The 12,895-nt window shown below is 41.4% G+C and overlaps 1 protein-coding gene across 2 annotated transcripts in view; it reads left to right on the top strand.

Annotated features, from left to right (window-relative positions):
- The window catches only part of KIN (Kin17 DNA and RNA binding protein), a 35,734-nt gene that overhangs the window by 1,700 nt on the left and 21,139 nt on the right, over positions 1–12,895 (top strand). For both annotated transcript variants that reach the window (XM_025395969.1, XM_025395968.1), the window contains exons 2-5: positions 3,613–3,707; positions 9,569–9,612; positions 9,698–9,820; positions 10,853–11,034. In XM_025395969.1, coding sequence (XP_025251754.1) covers positions 3,613–3,707; positions 9,569–9,612; positions 9,698–9,820; positions 10,853–11,034 — 444 coding nt within the window. The remainder of the gene's footprint in view (positions 1–3,612; positions 3,708–9,568; positions 9,613–9,697; positions 9,821–10,852; positions 11,035–12,895) is intronic.

Raw genomic sequence — 12,895 nt, 5'->3', positions numbered from 1 at the left:
ATCTCTAAAATTTCAGGATTCTTTTCTATATAACCACAATATATGTAATCAACATAACAAAATTAATAGAAGTTCCTCTTTATCTAATACACATTCACACTTCCTCAGTTGTCCTCCAACTGCTTCTTGAAATCAAGATTCAATCAAAAGTCATGGACTGTTACAGATTTGGTTATTAGGACCCCCACCCCCCGAGTCTCCCTCATTATCAGCATCCTGCAACAGGCTGTTATATTTGTTACTGTGGATGAAACTACATTGACACATCAGTATCATCCAGAATCCATAGTTTACATTAGGGTTCACTGTTGTTGTTTTATATCCTATGGGTTTTGACAAATGCATAATGATATGTATTCACCATTATAAAATCTCACAAAATAGTTTAACTGCCCAAAAAGTTATCTGTGCTCTGAGTTATTAGGACTTTTAGTTTTCTCCAAATTTAATTCTCTCTATATTCTGAATTTAGAATATAACCCATTTTCTCTCCACCCCTTTTTCTTTTTTTTTTTTCCAGACAGAGACTTGCCTGTCTCACAGGCTGGAATGCAGTGATGCGATCTCACTCACTGCAGCCTCTGCCCCCCGGGTTCAAGTGATTCTCATGCCTCAGCCTCCCAAGTCGATGGGATTACAGTCACCTGGCACCACGCCTGGCTAATGTTTGTATTTTGGTAGAGGCAAGGTTTTGCCATGTTGGCCAGGCTGGTCTCAAACTCCTGTCCTCAGGTGATTCACCTGCCTCGGCCTCCCAAAGTGCTGGGATTACAGGCGTGAGCCACCGTGCCCAGCCTTCTTTTTCTTGACATTGACTTGTTGAAGAGAGGAGGCCAGGCTGTTGTCCTGTAACATCCCATATGTGTTGACTTGTTTCCTCTGATTGTCTTTTGCCTTCTAACTCGTAGTTTCTGTCAACTGGAAATTATATCTAAAAGCTTTGATTGGGTTAGGTTAAACATTTTGGGGAGAAAGAATACTTTGTAGGTGATCTTGATAGATTAATTTCAGGTTAAACACTTGTGGGGAGGAATATAGTTTTTTTTGTTTTTTGGGGGTTTTTTTGTTTTTGTTTTTGTTTTTTTTTTGAGACAAGGTCTCAATCGGTAGCCCAGGCTGGAGTACAGTGGCACGATCATGGCTCACTGCAACCTTGACCTTCCCAGCTCAAGCAATCCTTCTCCTGCCTCAGCCTCTCAAATAGCTGGGACCACAGGTACATGCCACCCATGCCTAATGAACTTTTTTATTTGTTTTGAGATAGGGTCTCACCATGTTGCCCAGGCTGGTCTCAAGCTCCTGAACGCAAGCAGCCCTCCTGCCTCGGCCTCCCAAAGTGCTGGGATTACAGGTTCAAGCCACCATGCCCAGCCTATAGTATTCGTTATAGGTGATCTTGTATATTTCATATAGCATCACATAAGGAAGCCAATAATGTTTGGTAGTACTTAAATTGAGTGAAGGTGACAGCTTGTAAATAATATTAGAAAGTAATATTTTCCCCCTTGTAAGAGCAAGTGAGTATTGGGGCAATGCTTAGAAATCCTGCCTATATATCTAGTTTCCCATTATCCTTTTACCTGTGTGTTTTAGCATCCTTGCCTGAGTCAGTTATTTTATTAGGAGTGTCAAAGAGGTTATTTTTCTAATTTTTTTTAACATTTATGATTGGCTGCCATGCTTTCGTACAAATGAGCTTTTGCTCATCCACTAAGGCTATTTGGTTATCCTTAAACTTACTGTTTTCTTTTTGAGACAGGGTCTTACTCTTGGTCAGACTGGAGTACAGTGGCTCTATCACAGCTCACGGCATCCTCTAACTCCTGGGCTCAAGCAATCCTCCTGCCTCAGCCTCTCAAGTAGCTGGGACTATCGGCACATACCACCCATGCCTGGCTAATTTTCAAAAAATATTTTGTGGAGATGAAGGTCTCGTTGTGTTGCTCAGGTTGGTCTTGAACTCGGAGGCTCACACAATCCTCCTGCCTTGGCCTCCTAAAGTGCTGGGATTACAGGCATGAGCCACTGTGTCTGGCCATCCTTAAATGTTATACTGAGATGCAATTTTTATGGGGAAGGAGTAAAGGATTAATTCTTTTTTGTAATTATCAATTTTCAGAGTAAGGCCCCCGCGGTGTTTCTGTGTCTATTTGTCCTCAGATCTATTCATTGCCCGGAATTCCCTACCTAGGAGGTGGGCTGGGAGAGGGAGATAGGTGACCCCTACGGTTTCGCTTCCCCATCTTCTATCTCCTGATACTGGAAGACTGAAGAGAGTGAAGGTCAGAGCCAGTGTATCCCCCCCGTCTACTCCTGGGTTTCTAGGATTTCATAACTTTATCATTTGTTCACTTTATTTTTTCTTAGTTTATAGAAAGTGATACTTTTTTTTTTTTATTTATGAGGCTGATACCAAGTTTCTTTTTAAAATAAATTTAAATAATAACTGTGATTCTTATAGGGCACAGATGAGGCAAAAATTGTAAGAAGTCCATGATCTAAAGATTAGGAAACTGTTTGAAGCAAAATCGAGTGTGGAAATCTGGACAGTGTCAGTGAGATTGAACAGAGGGACTGGATATGGGTTATTAAGAAGCTGAATAGACTTCCTATTAAATTGAAGGTAGAAAGAGAAGGGGCCGGGCGCGGTGGTTCACGCCTGTAATCCCAGCACTTTGGGAGGCCGAGGCGGGTGGATCACCTGAGGTCGGGAGTTCAAAACCAGCCAGACCAACATGGAGAAACCCCGTCTCTACTAAAAATACAAAAATTAGCCAGGCATGGTGACGCATGCCTGTAATCCCAGCTACTCGAGAGGCTGAGGCAGGAGAATCACTTGAACCCGGGAGGCAGAGGTTGTGGTGAGCTGAGATTGCGCCATTGCACTCCAGCCTGGGCAAAAAGAGCGAAACTCCGTCTCAAAAAAAAAAAAAAAAAAAGAGAGGAAGGAATCTAGGATGTTATCTGGTTTCCTGGCTTGGGTGATTGTGCTTCAGTCAGAGATAGGGAATAGAAGAAAGGCACATTTTTCGTTTCTATTACTAGTGAAGAATGAGGTTCAAATATGAAGGAGAGGAGATACTAAGTCAAAACTTGCATGTTTTTCTCCAGTCATTTTAAGAAGGTACAGATGTTTAACAAGGTTAATATAATATGCAGCAATGTCTTTTGGATAATGAGCTGAAGTAGAGGAAAGTGAGCGAAAGTAGTTTCTGTGTTGGAAATTCACTAATGACCCATTTTACTCTTTTAAGCACTTGTCTGACACTTTGTATAAAGTAGGTGCTCAATAAGAATTGGTTAACTTAAGTCTAAAAACTGGAATCTCTCTTCTGTTTCTGTGCCTGGTATGTTTCTTATTAATGTCTGTTTTCTACAGCAGTCTTTTGCTGTCTCTTTGATCGCAAGGATTATTCTTTGATTAGCAGAGTTGAAAGCTCAACTCCATAAAAAATTTTTTTGAAAACCTGATAGAGTAGTTACAGCTAGTGATTTGATTATTTTTAAATTTATCATCAAAGAGCAGACTTTTTGGGTTTTAACTAAATACTTCTATTTAGAGCCCATTTTGATGACCTAAATCAGAATTTATTACTTTTACATTTTTTATAGAATGGCTTTAAGTGTCATTGTATGTCCGAATCTCATCAGAGACAACTATTGCTGGCTTCAGAAAATCCTCAGCAGTTTATGGATTATTTTTCAGAGTAAGTAACTCAAAGAACTCTTTATCTTATAAGCTTTATTCAGTTGAACACTTAATAGATGGTTAATATTTTAAATATTGGAAGTTCTATTATTTCTTATATGTTAACATAACTGTATTCTCTCTATGCTTAGTTTTTATCTTCTCTTGAAAATTAATCATACTCTTAAGACTGTTACAAAATTATTTCTCACAACTTAGTTTTTCCTTTCTTCTACTTCAAATAGACGAAGCTGTCTTTCATTCTAACACACTTGTGACAAAGAACGTAGGTTCTGTGTTCAGACTTCCCAAACTCAAATCCTTCTCCATTTAAAAACTGTATGCCTTTGGATGACCTACTTACGTTTTCCTGTGGTTTATTCTCCTCATCTCTAAAATGGTGCTAAAAAGCCAGGCGAGGTGGCTCACACCTGTAATCCCAGCACTTTGGGAGGCCAAGGCGGATGGATCACAAGGTCAGGAGTTCAAGACCAGTGTGGCCAAGATGATGAAACCCCATCTCTACTAAAAATACAAAACTTAGCCTGACGTGGTGGTGGACGCCTGTAATCCCAGCTACTCAGGAGGCTGCGGCAGGAGAATTGCTTGAACCCGGGAGGCAGAGGTTGCAGTGAGCTGAGATTGCACCACTGCGCTCCAGCCTGGGCGACACAGCAAGGCTCCGTCTCCAAAAAAAAAAAAAAAAAAAAAAATTGGCACTAAAAATAGCAACCTCTTCTAAGTATTGCTGATCCTTCATAGAGTTTATATGAAGGTCAATGAATTAATATTTTATGAGTGCTTAGAAGAGTGCCTATATTCAATTCAGATTAGCTGTTGTTACAATTACCATTGATAACCATCTCTTTACTTGTTACCATCTCTTTCTTTCCAAACTTCTAGACATTTTGGTCCTAGGACCCCATTATACTTATAAAAAATATTGAAGACCCCAAGAACTTCTGTTTATGTGGGTTATATGTATCAACACATAGAAATCAAAACAAGTTTTTTTAAAAAAATTGGTTTATAAATTATTGAGACAGAGTTTCACTCTTATTGCCCAGGCTGGAGTGCAGTGGCATGATCTTGGCTCACTGCAACCTCTGCCTCCTGGGTTCAAGCGATTCTCCTGCCTCGGCCTCCCGAGTAGCTATAGCTGGGATTACAGGCATGTGCCACCATGCCCGGCTAATTTTTTATATTTTTAAGAGAGAAAGGGTTTCGGCATGTTGGCCGTGTTGGTCTTGAACTCCTGACCTCAGGTGATCCACCCGCCTCAGCATCCCAAAGTGCTGGGATTACAGGCGTGAGCCACCGTGCCCAGCCATAAATTAATTTTTAAAAATAATACACTTATGTGTTAAAGTTAATAATGTTTTTAATGAAAAACAAGTATATCTTCTAAATTTTAAAACATGCATTGTTTTACATCTTTGCAAATCTCTTCAGTGTCTCGCTTAATAGAGGCCAGTTGAATTCTTGAATCTCCGTCTGCATTTAGTCTGTTGGGAAATGTTTTGATTGAAGCACAGAAAGAAAATCCAGCCCTTGAGTTCACAGTCTAGCAAGGAAGAAAGAAAAATCCAGCCTTTACATAGATATGTAGTTGGAAGCAGGGGGAGTATTTTAATAATATTTTCAGATAATTTTCTTCCTTGATACTACATCAGAACACAATGCATGGCAGTGTCTTAAAGATTAGTTCCAGTGGGGACTCTGAAACCAGGTCAGTGAACCTTTTGTACTCTGTTACATTAAAATCCATGGGTTGTCTTTGATTTTGAGTGACTCTTATACCCCATGCATGATTTCGTAACATGCACTGGTCATTTTAAAACTTACCATTTCACTGACCTTCATAGATCTTCCCAATGGTGACAGATTTTATCAAACAATGTCATAAAATAATTCATTAATGTCAACACTGAAGTCATCAGAAACATCTTTAAAAGTATTGGGAATTATGTCAGCCTCACAGTGGCAGATACTAGTTTGAGAGTTCAGATTTTATCATTGGCAACAAATACTGTCAGTTGTTTCCCTTAATGTGACAGACACACTTTATTTTTTAGAAACTGTTTGCCAAATACTCAATTTGGAATAATGGTAGTGTATATATCAGGTATTATTTCAAATAAAAATGTTGTTCCATGAAAAAGACATTTCAGCTCACAGCTCACCACGTGCTTTTCTCAGGCCAGCTGTTGTTCAGCAGCAGAAGTGGTTCATTCATAAATTTCATTTCCTGACACACAGCGTTAGACGTGAACTGGAGGGCTGACATTTGATACAGTCCTAATTCTGACTGCAAGTGTATGATGGTAAAGAACACTCGGACTGCTAGCGTGGTTTGGGATCACTGCCTGCTGCCTTGACTTTGCTAAGCTGCCAGCGAGCTTTCCCTCCATGGCTTTTATACCATCAGTGCAGATAACACGGTGACAGAGGCAACAATTGTTTATCTGTGAACCACCTCAAACCATCTCGAGTGGCACATGGTGCATGTACTGTGCTGGAAAGCACTGTTTTGGCAAGAGCCAGTTCCACCCAGTGCCCTCCTCTCCACTCCCGTTCACTCCCCAGTCCCCTGGAGACTGACTTACGCCCCTTCGGGGCCTGAAGAGTCCCTCACGCCTTTTCCATCTTCATCCTCCTTGATCTTTCTTCTTACCTCTTCACTGACACCCCTGTCTTTCATTCTTTCATAGTTTTCCTGCTCCTACTCCCACTGTGCATCTTTCTTCATCAACCCCGTTCCTCTCTAGCTCCTCATACAGGAAAGTTCTTCCAGATGCCCACGTGACTCCTTCTCACCCCACTGCACACGGTCTCCTGGAGTCCCGTTATTCTTTTAACTGTTACCTTTCTGTCCGAATGATTCCGAAATCTTGATGTTTATTCCTAACATCTGCTTTTGAGTTACAGATTTTTTTTTCCCTTCCTGGGTGATCTAATCTGTTTCTGAAGGCTGTGTCAAAGTTAACGTTTCTGAAGTTGAACTCAGTATTCTCTCCACACAACTTTCTTTCTTTTTTTTTTTTTTTGTTTGAGGGGCAGGGAGAGGGGGGATGGAGTCTCACTCTGTCACCCAGGCTGGAGTGCAGTGGCACAATCTCGGCTCACCACAACCTCCGCCTCCCAGTTTAAGCGGTTCTCTTGCCTCAGCCTCCTGAGTAGCTGAGATTACAGGCACGTGCCACTGCACCTAGCTAATTTTTGTATTTTTAGTAGAGAAGGGGTTTCACCATGTTGGTCAGGCTGATCTTGAACTCCTGACCTTGTGATCCACCCGCCTCAGCCTCCCAAAGTGCCGGGTTAAGCACCTGTCTTTTGTTTTACTAAGACAGGGTCTCTGTGCCCAGGCTGGAGTGTGGTGGTACAATCATAGCTCACTGCAGCCTCTATCTCTCTGGTTTTTTAAGTGATCCTCTCACCTCAACCACTCAAGTAGCTGGGACTACAGGCCTGGCTACTTTTTTTTGTTTAGCAGAAATCAGGCCTCACCACTGTTGCCCTGGCTGATCTTGAACTCCTAGGCTCAAGCGATCTTCCCTCCTCAGCCTCCCAAAGTGCTGGGATTACAAGTGTCAGCCACCTCACCCAGCCAAACCTGCTTCTTATTCTGTGCTGGCGAATAGCCATCTCCCACACTCCTCAGCTGTAAACCACAAGTCCTCTTGGAATTTCCATTTGTCAGTTATCCTGCACAATGTCCTTTATACTATGTCCTTTCCATTCTCACTGGCCTAGCAGTAGTTCTCTGCATCTCTCACCTGAAGTATTTTAGTGAGGTTCTCACTGGTCACCCAGCCTGCAGCTTCAGCCCCTTCTGTACGTGTTTTATACCAGTGATTCACAAACTGCTGAGTGCATCAGAGTCACCCAACTTCTGAGGCGGTCAGTCTGGGGCAGGGCTGGAGTCTTTTAGTTTCTGTCAAGTTCTCAGCGGCTGATGCTGCTGGTCTAGAGGCCACAATTTGAGAATTATTGTTCTCTGCTGTCTACCAGATTTTAACACTTTTCTTCAAAGTTTTAAAAATATATTTAAAAATTTTTAATACTATATATATGTGTGTGTGTATATATATATATACGTGTGTGTGTATATATATACGTGTGTGTATATATATATTTATATATATATTTTTTTGAGACAGAGTCTCACTCTGTCCCCTAGGCTGGAGTACAATGTCATGATCTCCGCTCACTGCAACCTCTGCCTCCCAGGTTCAAGTGATTCTCCTGCCTCAGCCTCCCGAGTAGCTGTGACTACAGGCACCCGCCACCACACCCGGCTAATTTTTTGTATTTTTAGTAGAAATGGGGTTTCACCGTGTTAGCCAGGGTGGTCTCGATCTCCTGACCTCCTCGTGATCCGCCCACCTTAGTCTCCCAAAGTGCTGGGATTACAGGCATGAGCCAACGTGTTGAGCCTTTTTTTTTTTTTTTTTTTTAAAGACAGGGTCTTGTTCTGTGGCATAGTCATGGCTTACTACAGCCTTGACCTCCTGGGCTCAGGCAATCCTCCTGCTTCATCCTGCCGTGTAGCTGGGAACATAGATGCACGCCACCACACCTGGCTAATTTTTAAATTTTTTTTGTTTAGAGACAGTGTCTCACTTTGTTGCCCAGGCTGGTCTCGAACTCCTGGGCTCAAGTGATCCTCCTGTCTCGACCTCCCAAAGTCCTGGGATTACAGGTATGAGCCATCGCACCCGGCCCAAACAAAATTATTTAATGCTTTTCTATTGACTGCACAAAACTCAGCCTCTTTCGCGTGACATTCAAGGTACTTCAAAAATTAGCCAAACCTTATTTTGGTTTTCCAGCCATATCATCTCCCTTATTCTACTCTACCCTCCCTCTCACTCTGATTTTTATCAGCCATAAATTTTAGTCAAATTAAGCCATTTCTCAGATATGTGAGGCTTTCATGTTTCTTTGCCAGCTGGAAAGAACTTTCTCTTGCAGTTCACCTCTAGGGTTCTACTTATCCTTCACCGCCCACAATAAAATCACCTCTGGGCGTCTCCTGTGACTCTTTCAATGGTATTTTGTTACGTTTCTTTTTCATTATGATTGGTTCTGCTAGATTGTAACCTCCTTGAAAGTTAAGATTTATGTCTTATTCACCTAGGTTTATCTAGCACTTACTACAGTGTACCCAGCTCAGAGCCACATATTAAGTGCCAATTTCACGTGGAATCAGGGCAGTTTTGTTATCATAGATAGACTGGGGTCATTATGCCACCATCAGTGGCACTAACAGACTTCATGAAGGAACCATTCCGAAGGTACGTGGTAACTTTTTCTATGACTGCTTTACCCAGACAAAACATTTCAACTCCAAACTGTCTTTTAACTTAATCCTTAAAAGCTGTAATCTTTTGGAGTTCTTTCCTTGATCAGTTTTTAAAGGTTCATAGCCATATTCATGTAGATGTTTCATATATCATTTGGGCATTAAAACTATACTGGCTGGATGCAGTGGCTCATGCCTGTAATCCCAGCAACTTGAGAGGCTGAGGCAGGTGGATCACCTGAGGCCAGGAGTTTGAGACCAGCCTGTCCAACATGGTGAAACCCCATCTCTACTAAAAATTAAAAAAAAAAAAATTAGCCGGGCGTGATGGTAGACCACTGTAATCCCAGATACTTGGGAGGCTGAGGCAAGAGAAATCACTTGAACCTGGGAAGTGGAGGTTGCAGTGAGCTGAGATCATGATTGCGCCATTGCACTCCAGCTTGGGTGACAAGAACGAGACTCCATCTCCAAGAAAACAAAAACAAAAAACTATACTACTGCTTAAATTTCAGAAAGATGATGCTTTATGTTTGTAGAAATTACCTTAATGCTTTCCTTTCTTTCTTTATTAGGGAATTCCGAAATGACTTTTTAGAACTTCTCAGGAGACGCTTTGGTAAATATTTTAAGTATTGTGCAAATAATAACTTTATAAATCGCATAATCTTCTGAGGATCATCAGTGTCGTATTTTGTTCTCAGGCACTAAAAGGGTCCACAACAACATTGTCTACAATGAATACATCAGCCACCGAGAGCACATCCATATGAATGCAACTCAGTGGGAAACTCTGACCGATTTTACTAAGTGGCTGGGCAGAGAAGGTAAGAATGAGATTTCAAAGTTGCTTTTTCTTTCCCATTTCTAATCTTTGTAGGATGAGATGTTTGGGATAAGAAAAGAAAAAAAATTGGGTCAATGTTTTGCTTATTCATCATGTTACTTGATTCCATTTTGGGAGCATAATTTCTGCCTTAAGTTAATAGAACATCATATAACCATTGGATATTAAATACTTAGATAGAATTGAATAAACAGTATGCAAGATAATACAGTTGTCTCTCGGTATCCATCGGGGATTGGGTCCAGGACCCCTTGCTGATAACCAGAATTCACAGATACTCAAGTCCCTTATATAAAATAAAATGGTACAGTACTTGCGTATAACCTATATACATCCTCCCTCGTACTTTAAATCATCTCTAGATTTCTTGCAGTATTTAATACAATGTAAATAGTTTTTATACTCTATTGTTAGGGAAAAATGAGAAGGAAAAAATGTCTGTGCATGTTCAGTACAGATGCAACCATTCGTTTTTCTTTTTTTGAATATTTCTCACCCACAGTTGGTTGAATCCATATATAGTATCTAAATTTCATTAAATATAAATATGGAAAATCCCATTTGCTGCATGAATTTGTGTATTTGCATGTATTTTAGTATATTTGGTGTTCTGTTTTGTTTTTGAGACTTGAGTCTCACTCTGTTGCCCAAGCTGGAGTGCAGTGGCGCGATCTCAGCTCACTGCAATCTCCACCTCCCAGGTTCAAGCTATTCTCCTGCCTCAACCTCCTGAGTAGCTGGGATTACAGGTGTGTGCCACCATGCCCAGCTAATTTTTGTATTTTTAGTAGAGACGGGGTTTCACCATGTTGGCCAGGCTGGTCTTGAGTTCCTGACCTCAAGTGATCCACCTGTGTCAGCCTCCTAAAGTGCTGAGATTACATGTGTAAGCCACGGTGCTCGGCCTGATTTGAGTGTATTTGAATGAATAAATATGCAGCGATGAAACACATTCATATTTATGTTTTGCTTTGATTGTATGCTAATTTATAGTGGCGGCTGTTTTTTTAAGGCTTGTGCAAAGTGGATGAGACACCAAAAGGCTGGTATATTCAGTACATAGACAGGGACCCAGAAACTATTCGCCGGCAACTAGAACTGGAGAAAAAGAAAAAGCAGGACCTTGATGATGAAGAAAAAACTGCCAAATTTATTGAAGAACAAGTGAGAAGAGGCCTGGAAGGGAAGGAACAGGTGGGCAAGCAATATCATCCTGAGAAGCAATGTCCAAAGGTCTAAAGAAGCACAATGGCTTGGTTTTTTGTTTTTTTTGTTTTTTGAGACGGAGTCTTGCTCTGTCACCCAGGCTGGAGTGCAGTGGCACAATCTCAGCTCACTGCAACCTCTGCCTCCCGGGTTCAAGCAATTCCCCTGCCTCAGCCTCCTGAGTAGCTGGGACTATAGGCGCCACCACCACGCCCAGCTAATTTTTATATTTTTAGTAGAGACAGGGTTTCACCATCTTGGTCAGGCTGGTCTCCAACTCCTGACCTCAGGTGATCTGCCCGCCTCAGCCTCCCAAAGTGACAGGATTACAGACATGAGCCACCACACCCGGCCAGCTTGTGTTTTTTCAGCATTGAATCAAGTTTCTGTGCACACTGTTCCTTAACTAAGAGGAGAACCAGCCTGGTGTCAAGAGCACATTTGACTTACTAACTTCATAATCTTGTATAATTACATAGTGTCTCCAAACCTCAATTTCCTTATATCTAAATAGAGACGCTACCTAATGGGAAGACATATACACAGATCATTTCAACTGATTATAATTAATTCAGTACTAGAGGTAAACGCAGTGTGTGGAAACATAGAGAAGCAATGTTTACTCTGGCCTGGGGACGATAGGGTATTTGAGGGTGGATACAACCTCAGTGCCCAGGAGTCTTGAAGAATCAGTGGGTGCAAGCCAGATGAATGGGGAGGGAAGGAGCTGAGGTGTTAGAATAACTAGGTTGAGGCATTTATTTCAACATATATTTATCAGCGCCTCCACTGTGCCAGGATTCTTATAGGTGCAGGGAATACTCAGTGAACAAAAGGTACAAAAAACTCTCTCCTGTGGCTTACTTTTTTTTTTTTTTTTTTGAGACGGAGTCTCACTCTGTCACCCAGGCTGGAGTGCGGTGGCGCAATTTCAGCTCACTGCAACCCCCGCCTTGTGGGTTCAAGTGATTCTTGTGTCTCAGCCTCCCAAGTAGCTGGGACGACAGGCATAAACCACCACACTGGGCTAATTTTTTGCATTTTTAATAGAGACGGGGTTTTGCCATGTTGGCCAGGTTGGTCTCAAACTCCTGACCTCAGGTGATCCCGCCTCCTCAGCCTCCCAAAATGCTGAGATTACTGGCATGAGCCACCACGCCCAGCCTTTTGTGGCTTACATTCTAACACTTGTGTGTGAGCAGGCAAATATAGCCTGGTGTGTATGTGAAACTGAGTGGTTTTTGAACTGTTTATTGAGCTCTAACATACATTGATTAAAGTGTATGAGGTGCATTAATCTTATGTGTACAGTTCACTGAACTCTTACAAATATATGTGTGTAGAAAGAGTGACAGATAACATGTGGAACCACCATCCAGATAAAGATATAGGACTTTTCTAGTATCCCAGAGGGTTTCCTCATGCTCATTGCCGATTAATACCCCATCTCCCAGAAGTAACCATTGTTCCAATAGACCACTATTGATTATTCATTAGTTTAGTCTGTTCTTGAACAGACTTAAAAAAAAAAAAAGTTTTTGCTTTTCCTAAAGTTTATTGCCTTATATTTTTGTTATTTCCTGTTTAAGTTGTAATAGAAATAAGAATATAGGTAAACCTCTGCCGTTTGGTACAGAAAAGCTACTTTTTGGTATTTAGAATAATTCTCAATTGGATAATATTTGCAAAGCATGTAAGTTCTAATTTTTTTTGAGAGACTGTGTCTCTCTGTCACCAGACTGGAATGCAGTGGCGTCATTACAGCTCACTGCACCCTTGACCTCTGGTGCTCAAGTGAACCTGTTGCTTCATATGAGTAACTGGGACTATAGACATGCACCACCATGCC

This window comes from Theropithecus gelada, chromosome 9 (genome assembly GCF_003255815.1).
Source record: "Theropithecus gelada isolate Dixy chromosome 9, Tgel_1.0, whole genome shotgun sequence".
In the NCBI taxonomy this organism is placed as follows: domain Eukaryota; kingdom Metazoa; phylum Chordata; class Mammalia; order Primates; family Cercopithecidae; genus Theropithecus; species Theropithecus gelada.
The sequence above is the reverse complement of the archived record's forward strand: the minus strand, read 5'-3'. Positions and strand labels throughout refer to the sequence as shown.